Below are 12,688 nucleotides of genomic sequence, written 5' to 3' on the forward strand. Positions count from 1 at the left end.
CCTGGACTTACAGTCCTCCTGCCTCAGCCTTCCCAGCAGCTGGGATTATAGGCGTGTGCCACCAAGCTCAGCATGCATTACTTTATTCTTAGTCTCCAAAGAAGATTGGAGAATGAAGGTAAGATAAGGATAATTAATCTCTTAAATTGATTTTAGATTCAACAAGGAGTTTGTATTTTGGTAGTTCACTGAATACTTTTTTAAAAGTCTAGAAGTAGTCAGCCAATAAAATGACCCACTAAAGCTTTCTTTGCCAAATTTTTTTTTAGTTGTAGGTGGACACAGTACCTTTTTAAATTTATTTATGCATATGTGGTGCTGAGGATCCAACCCAATGCCTCACATGTGCTAGGAGGGTGCTCTGTTGCTCAGCCACAATCCCAGAGTCCCTCATTGCCAAATTTTATGGAGACTTTGCTTAAGAGTGTTCTCTTCAGTTAAGAGTAAATAGATCTTTGCAGCTAAGAGGTAATTATGCCAATACTAAATATAAAGAAAAATTTTTCCCCCAAGTGCCCTAAATTTTATCAAGAATTAATAGAGTACTTCCATGCAAAAGCTGAAGAACTCAACTGACTCAACCTTTCTCTTTTTGAAGAGTTTCTCAGAAGAAACAACCCAGTGGCACACACCTATAATCCCCAGCAATGAGGGAGGGTGAGGGTAGAGGATCCCAAGTTTAAAGCCAGTCTCAGCAGCTTACTGAGGCTCTAAGCAACTCCCAAGATCCTATCTTAAAAAATAAAATAAAAAGCACTGGGGGCTGGGATTGTAGCTCAGTGGTAAGAGTGCTTGCTTGCCCAGCAGTTGTGAGGCACTGGGTTCAACCCTCAGCACCACAGAAAAATAAAAATATACTGTGCCCATCTACAACTAAAATTAAACAACACGACAACAAAAACCAAGCACTGGGGATGAAGCTCATCAGTGGCAAACTCCTGCTTTCGATATCCAGTACCCAAAATAAAACAAAACATAACATTTATAGCACACCCATTATCTCATTTGACCTTCATAAACCTGTAAATGTGCTCAAGTATTTCATACTCCATTACCAGCCTTTAAGAAACACAACCTGAAAGTAAAATTCCCAAGTAAAAATTTCAACTAATTCACTACAACTTAATTTACAAAGCAAATTTAGAAGATACCGCTACCACAGTCCACTCTTAGTGTCAACTACCCATCTCACCTACACCTCAACACTATCCAGGCACCTTAATATCAACTACAGTTGGCGTTTCGTTTTTCACGACTGTTCAGCAGTGTTTCGAAGACCTGGAGGTTTTCAGCTGTCAACTACTTCACGAGGACAGACTGCCGCCGTGCGCTCCCCCTGGCAAGCCAATCCCCTAGCTCCGACAGGCTCCAACCCTCCGTGACAAGTCCAGGAAACTTTCCCGGGGGACGCCCGGCAGTGCCGGTTCCGAGTCGCGAGCACGTGGGGCGCCGCGGCCGAGCGGCCGGGCAGCGCTGCCCAGCTGCCCGCAGCCAACCCGTCCAGGAGAACTGAGGTCCCACCTCTTCCTGCCGCGGCCGTCCCGATGTCCATGTAAGTAAGTACGCGCGGTGAATGACACCCAGGAGCCCGCACCTCGGGCGGCCGGGCGCCCCCCCGCCGCCCGCCGCGCCCGTGCCCCGCACCGACCTGCCTGCAGGGTCTCCAGCGCGGGCGGCGGCGGCCCGGTCGCGGCGGGGGACGCATGCTGGGGAGGCTTTTTGGTCCAGGGGTTCTCCTTGGGCGGCGGCGGCTTCTCCTCGGGGCCGGCCGCGGCCGGGGGCTCCCGGGCGTCCTCAGACGGCGGCTCCCCGCCGAAGGGGCCCCCGGGCCCGCGCGCCTTGTGCGCCAGGTGCAGCGCCAGCGGCCGCACGGGCACAGCCGCCTGGGGCACGCTGTGGCCCAGCACCGGCGCTGGCGACGGCTCTCCCCGCGCCCCCGCGCTCGTGGCGGCCCTCGCCGCCTCCTTGCCCTCCCGCTCCGGCGGGGGCGGCTGCTCGGCCGGCCGGTTCGCCGCGGCCGTCAGCGACTCTCTCTCCGCCGCCGCCGCCGCCGCCGCCAGGTCCTCCCGAGAGCGAGCGGCAGACACCGGGGCGCGAGCAGACATCGTCCGCCCGTCCCGGCCTCCCCGGCCGGGGGGCGCCCGGGGCCGGGGCGCTCGGCCGCGCGTCTCTGCGCCGGGGCACCGGCTGGCTCCGGCCTGGGACCTCGCCGCCGAGAGCCCGGCCGTGGCCGCCGCCGAGGCCGTGCAGCGCCGGGCGTGCCGCCCTGCCCGCGTCGAACGCAGCGCCAACCGCCCCGGCCCGGGACCTCGCCGCGCACGCCCGCAGCCCGCCAGCGCGCGCCGCGCCGCCCGGAGCCGCGAGCGCCCACCCCGCGGAGGCGCCGCCCGCCGGGGCCGCGGCCGCAGCCAGGTCCGCCGGGCGCGCGCCGCCCGGGCCGGTAACTGCGGGCGGGGCGGAGGCGCTGTGCGGGGGGCGGCCCGGGGCGGCGGGCGGGGCCTCCCGGAGCGGCGTGACGTGGCTACTCACCGGCTGCCGCCTCGCCGGGCCGCGCGCGGCGGCCGACTAACTAGCCCGCCCGGTGCCGCGGGCCCAGGGCCGGCCCCGCCCCCGCGGCCGCCGGGGAGGGAGGCGAGGGCGGGCCCCGCAGGCCGCCAGGGCCCCGGGCGCAGGGCGGGGCGCGCTCGCCTCTGTGACCCGCGGCGGGCGGGCGGGGCGCACGTGGCGCGGGCGGGGGTCGCGGGCCGGGGCGCAGCACCGCGGCGCAGGGCGGCGCCCGTAACCTTGAGCCCGGCGGGCCGCTGGGTGCGGTCGTCCGCAGGTAACGTGAGGGACCCCGGGCCGCGCCCCGCCCGCCGGATCCGCCCGCGAGCGCGCTGGAGGGGAAGAGCCGACCCTCCCCGGCTCTTCAAGTGTTGATTACCTGTCGCTTGGGACGGACGGCGGCGCTGGATTGCAAATAAACTGCTTGCCCAGTATAGTTTTTTCGTGGAATGGCTAATGTTAAAGTAGCACAAATACATTTTGATTAATCAGGTAAAATCTTTGTACTTGGCATTCGGTTTTAAGATGATGTTGGTTCTGGGTGCCTATACCTAGTTAATAATGTTTATTATGTTCAAGTGGAAGGTCACCCAGAGCGGGTTCATTCCGGTGGAAGTTTTTCTTCCCCCTCATGTTCAGCCACAAGAATGGGGTCGTGATTAGAATAAATTATACTCCATGTATGTATAGTATGTCAGACTTCACTCTACTATCATGTATATCTAAAAAGAACAAATAAAGACGGAATCAGTTGAACTGGGCATGGTGTTGCCCATCTGTAATCCCAGTCACCTAGGGGACTGAGGCAGGAGGATTGCAAATGTGAGGACAGCCTTAGCAACTTAGTGAGACCCTTTCTAAAACATTTTTATAAAGGTTGGGGACTAAGCTTAGTGGCAAAGCACCCCTATGGAATGGCTCTTTGAAGTTTCATTTATTGGAGCTACTGTGGTGGTTTTCTTAGTTATTGGAGACAAAGTCTTACTAAGTTACCCCCTCTAGCCTCAAAATTTTGATCTTCCTGCCTCAGCTTCTCACTAGCTGGGATTATAGGTGTGACCACACCCAGATTTGCTCGTGAAAAGTCTTGTCAGGACTTCTCCAGTACAGCTGAAGGGTGGATGGAGGAAAGCAAGAGGAATCCTTGGGAGGAGTGCATGCTTGCAGGGAGAGCTTATGGAGATTGATGTGGGCTCACCAGCAGGTGTTGGGGTCCTACTTCACAGAACATTCTCACTGCGCGGGTAGTAAGTTAATGGGGTTTCTTGAATTTGAGAAGTTAATGGGGTTTCTTGAATTTGAGAAGCAAGGCTGTGTTGTGTATGCTGATTTGTCCTTGCTACACCAAGATCTTCTAAACGTGTTCAGCCACCATCTGAACAGCCACTGTGCTGTTCCCCCAGTGAAAATCGTGTTCTTGCAGCAGCTCTGATGACTGCTGCCCTTGATAACCCTTCAGTGTGTGGCAGAAAGCCTCAGAAAATAAATGTGACATGAGCATTTAATCTTACAACCCTTAAAAAAAAAATCTTGCCAGTACTTAGCCAATGCATGGCTTGTTTGCCCTTGGGTAGAGATTATTTGCCTTGGCCTGGAGGAACACTGCCATGGGGCAAGGCCTGTGGGTGGGAGAACAGAATAGTGCCCTTTGACTACTTCTTTCCTTTTCTCTTAGTGGGTGGCACCAGAGTCCAGTCAGTAGAACCCAGGCAATGGCACACACCTGAATCCCAGCAGCTGGGGAGAGTGAAGCCTGGATCACAACTTCAAAGCCAGCCTCAGCAATTTAGTGAGGCCCTAAGCAACTTAGTGAGACCCTGTCTCTAAATAAAAAATAAAAAGGTCTGGGGATGTGGCTCAGTTGTTAAGTATCTCTGGGTTCAGTCCCTGGTACCAAATACAAAACAAAGGAAAACAAGAAGTTACCCTTTCAGACCCACCTTCTTCACCCTTCTCAGCTAGTTCATTCACTTGTATATCTCAAGCAGTGCCTAAAGTGTTCCATGCATTCACTAGGGCCAATTGATTCTACCTCCTGGGTGACTCAGCTCTTCCTGCTTTCTCTACTGCCAACACCCAACTCCAAGCTGCCATCATCCCTCTGTAATAGTGTTACAGCCTCTTAACTGACCTGTTTGCCTCCACTTTGAACTATTTGATAAAATTATTGTGATAACTGGGGTGGGGGTTGGCGGACATCTGTAATCTCAGTGACTGAAAGGGCTGAGGAAGGAGGAACACAAGTTGGAAACCAGCCTCAGCAACTTAGCAAAACCCTGTTTCAAAAAAAAAAAAAAAAAAAAAATGGACTTGTGATGTAGCTCAGTAGTAGAGCCTGTGAATTCAATCCCCAGTATTGCAAAATTAAAAATTAATAAATAAAATTATTGTGAGGATTATGTGAGACAATATGTATGAAGTGTCTAGCATAGTCCCTAGCTCAAAACGATGCTACCAACTTTTATTGCTTTTTAAATAAATTTGACCAGGTATGGGTGACCTTAATTTTACTGAAGTACTGAGGTTAAAGTTCCAATTATTTTTCTTAAATTGTGATGGAAAATTGGAATCTGGAAAACAGGCATAGAGTTATCTTTTAAAAGGAAGAATGGTCCCCTACACCCTCAGGAGTTATGAAATACATGAAGTTATTCTTACATGATCTTGATGATCAGGTTCTTCAAATAAGCCTTTGCAAGGTGAATCCTGTTTTTCCTGTTTAGTGTATGCTAATATATCCTCAGGTGATTGAACCCACTCCTTTTCCTCTCCCCCCAGGAAATTAAAGTTCCATGAGAACCTTAAGGTCTTCCTAATTACAGTACAGTTTAGGTCAGACTGGCAAAATCCTAGTGTGTATGGCGCTGTATTAGACACTAAAGTTGCAAAAAATGCATCAGACATAATTTATTTCAAAGATCTCCAAGTAGAAGATAAAATTGAACCTAAAGATTCTTACAAAATAACAATTAAAATATATATATATATATTAGTTATTTTATATATATAAGTTGTAGTTGCACAGGGTACCTTTATTTTATTCATTTTTATGTGGTACTGAAGATTGAACCCAGGGCCTCGCATGTGCTAGGTGAACGCTCTATCGCTGAGCCACAACCTCAACCCCACAAAATAACCATTTTTAAGAAGATATTTTTTAACTGGACAATGGCATGCTCCTATAATCCCAGCTAATCAGGAGACTGGGGCTGTAGGAAGGCAAATCTGAGGCCAACCTGGGTCATTTGTTTGGATCCTGTCTCAAAATAAAATTTAAAAAGCGTCTGAGAGCTTAACTTAGTGGTAGAGTGTTTGCTTATCATGTGTGATTCCTGGATTTGCTCTGGAACCACAAAGAAAAAAGAGGAATGTTTTGTTTTAACAAGAAATACTGAACTATCACTACCTCCAGGTTACAGAGTCTTGGGCCTTGTTTGTCACCATATTTAGCTCCCAGAGCTGAACACTTCCTATTGCCTCTGTCTACAAGGATCAGTGCTGATGTAAGTCTGATAAGGCCTTCACCCTCCCACCATTCCCAGCCAGAACTCCCCTTGCCAGGAAGTGGCTCATGTCTATAATCCAGGTAACTCAGGAGGCTGAGACAGGAAGACATGTTTCAAGGGCAGCCTGAGAAATGTAGAGAGATTCTGTCTCAAAATTTTTTTTATTTTAAGTTTTAAAATTTGGTTTAATTAGTTATATATGATGGTATTTTGTTATATCATACATAGAAGGGATATAATTTCTCATTTTTCTGAGTGTACATGTTGTAGAATCATTGGTCAAGCAGTCACATATATACTTAGAGTAATAATGTCTGTTTCATTCTGCTGTCTTTCCTATCCCCATGTCCCCTCCCCTCCCCTCTCTTCACTTCCCTCTACCTAATCTAAGGTATTCTTCCCCAATTTTAAAAAGGGCGGGGGATGGGTTGCAGCTCCGAGGCAGAATGCGCCTGAATTCAGTCCCCAGTACCCCTACCTCCCCAGACACCTACAAAGAAAAAAAAAAAAAAACACACACTGATTTCTTATCCTCCATGCAAATGATAACCTATAGTTTAATTGAAAAACAAAAAAGGTAGCAGCACGAGGGTTCAGCTGAAGCTGGTTGCCTGGTTTCAAATGCCAGCTTTGCCACTCCCCCCCAGCACAGCTGAGATGGTCACACAAGGTACAATCCATTGTGTGACCACAATTTCTTTACTATGTTTTATTGTATGTTGGTTTTAGAATTTAAGAATCTGTGAACGGGGCTGGGGTTATAGCTCAGTGGCAGAGCGCTTGCCCAGCACGTGTGAGGCACTGGGTTCCATCTTCAGCACCAGATGAAAATAAATAAATAAATATCATATACGTATGGTGTTCACCGAACTAAAAAAAAAAATTAAAAAAGAATCTGTAAACAACTTGACCTGGCTTATAAGTGGGTGGAAGTTTCTCATGCAGAACAACGTGATGTGCTTAGGACCGCATTTCTTTGTGGTGTCAGTGTCAGGATTCTCTACAAACAAGATCCAGTGGATTCATAGCATATACCACACTAGTATAAGATGATCAGCGAATTCTTACTTCATGTCAGTTAGATACATGAATGTGGTCATTAATTTTTCTGGAAAAGTTTTTATTTTTCCACAAGTTCCTGATTACTCTCCCCTGCTTCCTGGATACTACATTAATTCCATAAACACTCATTGTTTACCTCCTGTTTTTCTGGCCACTCTGGTCTAGCCCTTTAATTCTGCTTTGCCTAAACATTGCTAGTGGAGGTATTTAAGACTACATCCTAACCCAGGCACTCTGGCTCAGGCCGATAAGCCAGCTATTCAGGAGGGTGAGGCAGGAGGATCACAAACTCGAGGCCAGTTTGGGCAATTTAGTGAGAACTGTCTTAATTTTAAAAAGTGCTGGGGATGTAATTCAGGGGTATACTGCTTGCCTGGTATGCACCAGGTCCTGGGTTCTACCCCCTGTACTGAAAAAGAAAAAAGCTATGTCCTACCCCTTGTACTGAAAAAGAAAAGAAAAGCTATGTCCTATGTTAATAGATTTATAATTTGTGGTTCATAAACCCTGGGGTCTTGGAGTTCCTTTCAGGAAGTCTGCAAAGTCAAAACTATTTTGATAGCAATGTTAAGGCACTGTTGGCCTCTGCCTGTTGACATGTGAGGTGAAGCAATCATGCAACAGAAGCAAGAACTGAAGGATCTGTATTAGCATCAGTGAAGTCATGGGCCCAGAACTGTATGAGCAAGCTTCACGTACACTTCACACTGTGTCTTGCCAGGCACAGTGTCAGATGCCTGTAATCCCCTGACTTGGAAGGCTGAGGCAGGACGATTGCAAGTTCTCAGCCAGGCTCAGCAGGTAAAGACCCGTTCTCAAAACTTTAAAAAAGTAAAAAGATCCCATCTGATTCAAATGTATGATATGTCAAGATCATTGTACTGTCATGTGTAAATAATTAAAACAAATAAAAAAAAAAACTTTAAAAAAAAGTAAAAAGGACTTGGGGATGTAGTTGAGTGGTGGAACGTCTCTGGGTTCACCACCCAGTACCACAAAAGTTCTTGATGTGATTTTCCTGCTATATAGTATGAATGGAAACTAACTAATGTGCAACTGTCCCCCCAGTCCTGCCTAACAAAGTAAATTCTCTAAGAAAATCGGATGCTGTGCACTTCACCCATGCCTATCATGTATGCTGTGATAGCCTGACAGTCATTTCACTCACTGGGCCTCAGCTCTCTCATCCATAAAATATCATATGCCAAGAAGACATATGGGTCAGGGGATCCTAATCTTAGATCCCCAAATTCTAGTAAATTTATGGATTTACTAGAAATCTCAATTTGGTAAGTCTGGAATTGGATTAAAAGGTAGGACTACATTCTAGCTCTGACATTCTGAGAATAGGGAATTAAGAACTCAATATAAAAATCATCTTCAGAAAGTTAACTAATCAGACCCCACGCGACATTCTCCTCTTTTGCTCTGTTAACAGCATCATTTATGGAGGTGTGCAAAGCTTTTCAAAAAAAATTTTTTATGCTTTTTTTTCTACAGGCAACTTAAAATGCAAACTAATTCATTAAAAAATTTTCAATGCTTAGAGAAAAACACAGGAATCAAGGAAGGAAACTGGAGGACTGAAGAGTCATAGCATTGGGTTCCAGTTTGACTTTGAGCTTTGGGGCAGCTAAAGCAAAAAAATGTCAAGAAGTTCTCTGGAGATGCAGCTCAGGGGCAGTGTGCTGGCCCTGGGTTCATGCCCCAGTACCTCAAACAAAACAAAACTAACGGAACAGCAAAAATCGGTTCCCATGATTAAATCTTAACTCTGAATGCAAATGCTACACTTCCATCCAACTCAAAATTTCTTATTATATGTCCTGTAAATATGAACAGCCATATTTACTACTGTATAGCTACTCCATTCCCAGGCAATCATAAGCATTATATTGCTTAGAAAACAATTCAGGGTTACATGGATTATCTGGATCTGGATCAGGAATTGGCCAACCATGGCCTGGGTCACCACCTGTTTTTATACAGGTACATGCTGCAAAGTTTTTACTTTGTGTGTGTGTGGGGGGGGTGGGGCGGGGACTGGACATTGAACCCAGAGACATTCTACCACCGAGCTGCATCCCCATCCTTTTTATTTTGGGACAGACAAAGAATTACCCAGACTGGCCTTAAACTTGCCAATTCCTGTCTTAGCCTCCCAAATTGCTGGAATTACACGTGTGTGCCACTGCATCTGGCTGGCTTTTACATTTTGCAGTGGTAAATAAATAAACAGGAAGATTATTTTGAGACACATAAAATCCAAATTTCATTTCTATAAACAAAATGTTATTGGAATAAATAGTCATGTGCATTTATTTACGTACATCTGTGGCTGTCATGTGTGTTGCTGCCATCACTTCCTATTGTTGCAACAAAAAAAAAAAAAAAGCAACAAGGAAAATATCAGGATAAGAATCTAATAAAATCCTACAAACTCTTCCCAAATGGTGAATATGTTTGATAAAAAGCATTTGCTTAGGGATGATATCAATATTTGGCAGTACCTAATTAAAGTTGAATATTTTAAATATCATGATAGATCAGCATTAACACGAGAGTGTCTGCAACAGATTTTGATGATAGAAAACAAACTTTGAACCCCAATTAAATGTATTATCCCTGGAAAAGATTCCATTCTTCTCATTAATAGAATCATATTAGAAGCAATTATCAGTAATCTCAGCAACTCAGGAGACTGAAGCAGGAGGGTTGCACATTCCAGGCCAGCCTTAGAAATTTAGAGGCCCCAAGCAACTTAGCAAGACCATGTCTCAAAAGAAAAAAAAAGTTGGGGATGAAGAAGCTCAGTGGTAAAATGCCCTTGGGTTTAATCCCCAGTTCAACAACAAGGAAGTCTTCTACAACTAGCAATTTCATGGGATTAATAAGGACAGATAGAATTTTTGTTTGAAGAAAGCAAAGCCTAATATTAATAGTTGATATTTCTTCTTTGTTCATACTCTTCTCTTTAAGTTACAGAAATGCTTTAAAGATGTTGATGATTTAGAGAGTCTCTGCTACACACAAGTACCAAAATTCACCCTCAGCTCATTCTGCTCTAACACACCAACTCAGAACAAAACAGAAGAAGCAGAAGAAACATTATTCACTTTGGCTACTCTTTTAACTGTTGAGTGCTGACAATACCTAGAATACCAAGAATTCCTTACCAAAATCTGTGTTGATTTCATAGGAAATCACATTCTTCCCTTTTTCCTTCAGACCTTTGTATAACAATGATTTTTGTTTGTTTGTTTTCTTAATATAGTGAAGATTGGACCCCAGGGGTGCTTTAGTTGGAGACACATTTCCAACCCTTTTTAATATTCTGAGACAGGGACTCACTGCCGCAGTCTGGCTGGGCACAAATCACGAGCCACTCACAGTTTGTAGATTCAAACAGCAATTCTTTATTCCCGATCTCACACCAGTCTTCTATAAGCACGTTCTGGGGAAATCCATGTTCTCTACCCAAATCCACCCCCACTGGGCTTCTGTCTCCCAAATATATTCTGAATCTCATGAGAACTCAAGGGGAACTCAGGCAGCAGGATACGCCCTATTCTAAACTGGAACGCCCTATCTTAAACCGGGAACACCCTAAACACGGATCCGCCCTGGTCCTTGAGCAAGGTCACCTTACATGCAATGTCGCTGCAAAATGTCCTATTTCCATGAGTCCTTCCACTAAAGAAACATGGGGGTACGCTGGCAAGGAAATTGTCATACCTACTTGGCTGATGGCTCCCAGCAACTCACTACATTGCCCAGACTGGCCTTGTTCTTGTGATCCTCCTGCCTCAACTTCTTGAGTCACTGGAATTATAAGTGTGTGTCACCGTGGCTAGCAGCACAATGTTTTTTCTTGGTACCAGGGATTGAACCCAGGAATGCTTAAGCACTGAGCCACATCCCTAGCCCATTTAATTTAATTTTTTTTTTAAGTTGAGTCAGGGTCTTGCTAAGTTGCTTAGGGCCTTGCTAAGTTGCTGAGGCTGGCCTTAACTTGTGATCCTCCTGCCTCAGCCTCCTAAGTTGTTGGGAGTACAGGTGTGTGCCATCATGCTCAGCTACCACAATGGTTCTTAAACCTGGCACAAACAAATTCAGAGACTGAAAAGAAAGAATATGATATTCCATGGACATGGAATCTGGAAACAAGCAGGAGTAGCAATCCTTACATGTTCAAAAGCAGACTTGAAGCCAAAATTAGAAGAGACAAAGAAAATCATTAGCAAAGGGAACAATTCAGCAAGAAGATAAAAGGATTATAAATATTTATGCCCCAAAGTCCATGTACTTAACTACATAGCACAAACACTACTTGACACAAAGGAACTGGTCGGCCCCAGGCCCCATATAATAATAGTTGGGGACTTTCAAAACCCCGATCTCACTGAAAGATAAATCATCCAGACAAAATTCAACAGTCAGAACAAAATTAAACTACCTCATAGATCAAATGGAATTAACAGATATCTACAGAATATTCCATCCCACATCAGAATACTTCTTTTTCAACAGCTCATGGAATGTTCCTGCAAAATGGATCTTATATTAGGCTATAAAGCAAGTTTTCATCAAGAAAAAAATAATTGGAATAATTCCTTGCATCTGTTTTATAACTTTTTTTTGAGAGAGAGAGAGAGAGAGAGAGAGAGAGAGAGAGAGAGAGAGAGAGACTTTTTTTAATATTTATTTTTTTTTAGTTTTTGGCAGACACAACATCTTTGTATGTGGTGCTGAGGATGGAACCCGGGCCGCATGCATGCCAGGCGAGCGCACTACCGCTTGAGCCACATCCCCAGCCCCAATTTCTTGTATCTTATTAGATCATAATGAAGTGAAATTAGAAATCAACAGCAAGAGAAAGTAGAGTATATGAACACATGGAGACCGAACAATGCATTTTTTGTCTGTCTGTTTTAGTACCAGATATTTAACCCAGGGATGCTTTACCACTGAGCACACCCCCAGCCATTTTTAGTATTTTTATTTATTCTGAGATAAGGTCTCATAAAGTTCCTGAGGCTGAACCTGAACTTGTGATCTTCCTATCAGCTTCCTGAATCACTGGGATCATAGACATGTACCTCTACACCCAGCAACATGCAATCTCTGAATAATTAATGGGGCATTGAAGAAATTGGGGGAAATAAGTGAATGGAAATACAACATACCATAGCCTGTAGGATACAGCAGAGGCAGTTCTAAGAGGGAAGGTATAGCTATGAGTGCCTACATTAAAAAATCAGAACAGGGGCTGGGATTGTGGCTCAGCTGTAGAGCACTCGCCTAGCATGTGTGAGGCATGGGGTTCGATCCTCAGCAACACATAAAAATAAATAAAATAAAATAAAGGTATTCTGTCCAACTACAACTAAAAAAAAAAAATAGAGAAAAAAAACCCCACAAGATATTTTTAAAAAATCAGAGCAATCCCAAATGAATAACCTAATGGTGCATCTCAAGAAAAACAAGTACATATCAAACCTAAAATCAGTAGAAGGAAAGAAATAATAAAGATGAGAGCTGAAATTAATGAATTAAGAGACTAAAAGCACAATACA

General features: G+C 45.4%; 2 protein-coding genes across 12 annotated transcripts in view; one reads left to right on the forward strand and one right to left on the reverse strand.

Annotated features, from left to right (window-relative positions):
• Positions 1-2,614, reverse strand: part of Larp1b (La ribonucleoprotein 1B) — a 93,421-nt gene extending 90,807 nt beyond the window's left edge. For 4 of the 11 annotated variants that reach the window (XM_076864277.2, XM_076864268.2, XM_076864269.2 and 1 more), the window contains exon 1: positions 1,649-2,231. In XM_076864277.2, coding sequence (XP_076720392.2) covers positions 1,649-2,105 — 457 coding nt within the window. In that variant the 5' untranslated portion in view covers positions 2,106-2,231. The other 7 variants (XR_013092129.2, XM_076864271.2, XM_076864270.2 and 4 more) reach the window with 7 other exon arrangements.
• Mfsd8 (major facilitator superfamily domain containing 8) overlaps positions 1,425-12,688 on the forward strand; it is an 86,622-nt gene continuing 75,358 nt past the window's right edge. Inside the window, exon 1 of the mRNA XM_076864279.2 lies at positions 1,425-1,552. Within this exon, the coding sequence (XP_076720394.1) occupies positions 1,545-1,552 (8 nt within the window). The 5' untranslated portion in view covers positions 1,425-1,544. The remainder of the gene's footprint in view (positions 1,553-12,688) is intronic.

This window comes from Callospermophilus lateralis, chromosome 8 (genome assembly GCF_048772815.1).
Source record: "Callospermophilus lateralis isolate mCalLat2 chromosome 8, mCalLat2.hap1, whole genome shotgun sequence".
Lineage (NCBI taxonomy): Eukaryota > Metazoa > Chordata > Mammalia > Rodentia > Sciuridae > Callospermophilus > Callospermophilus lateralis.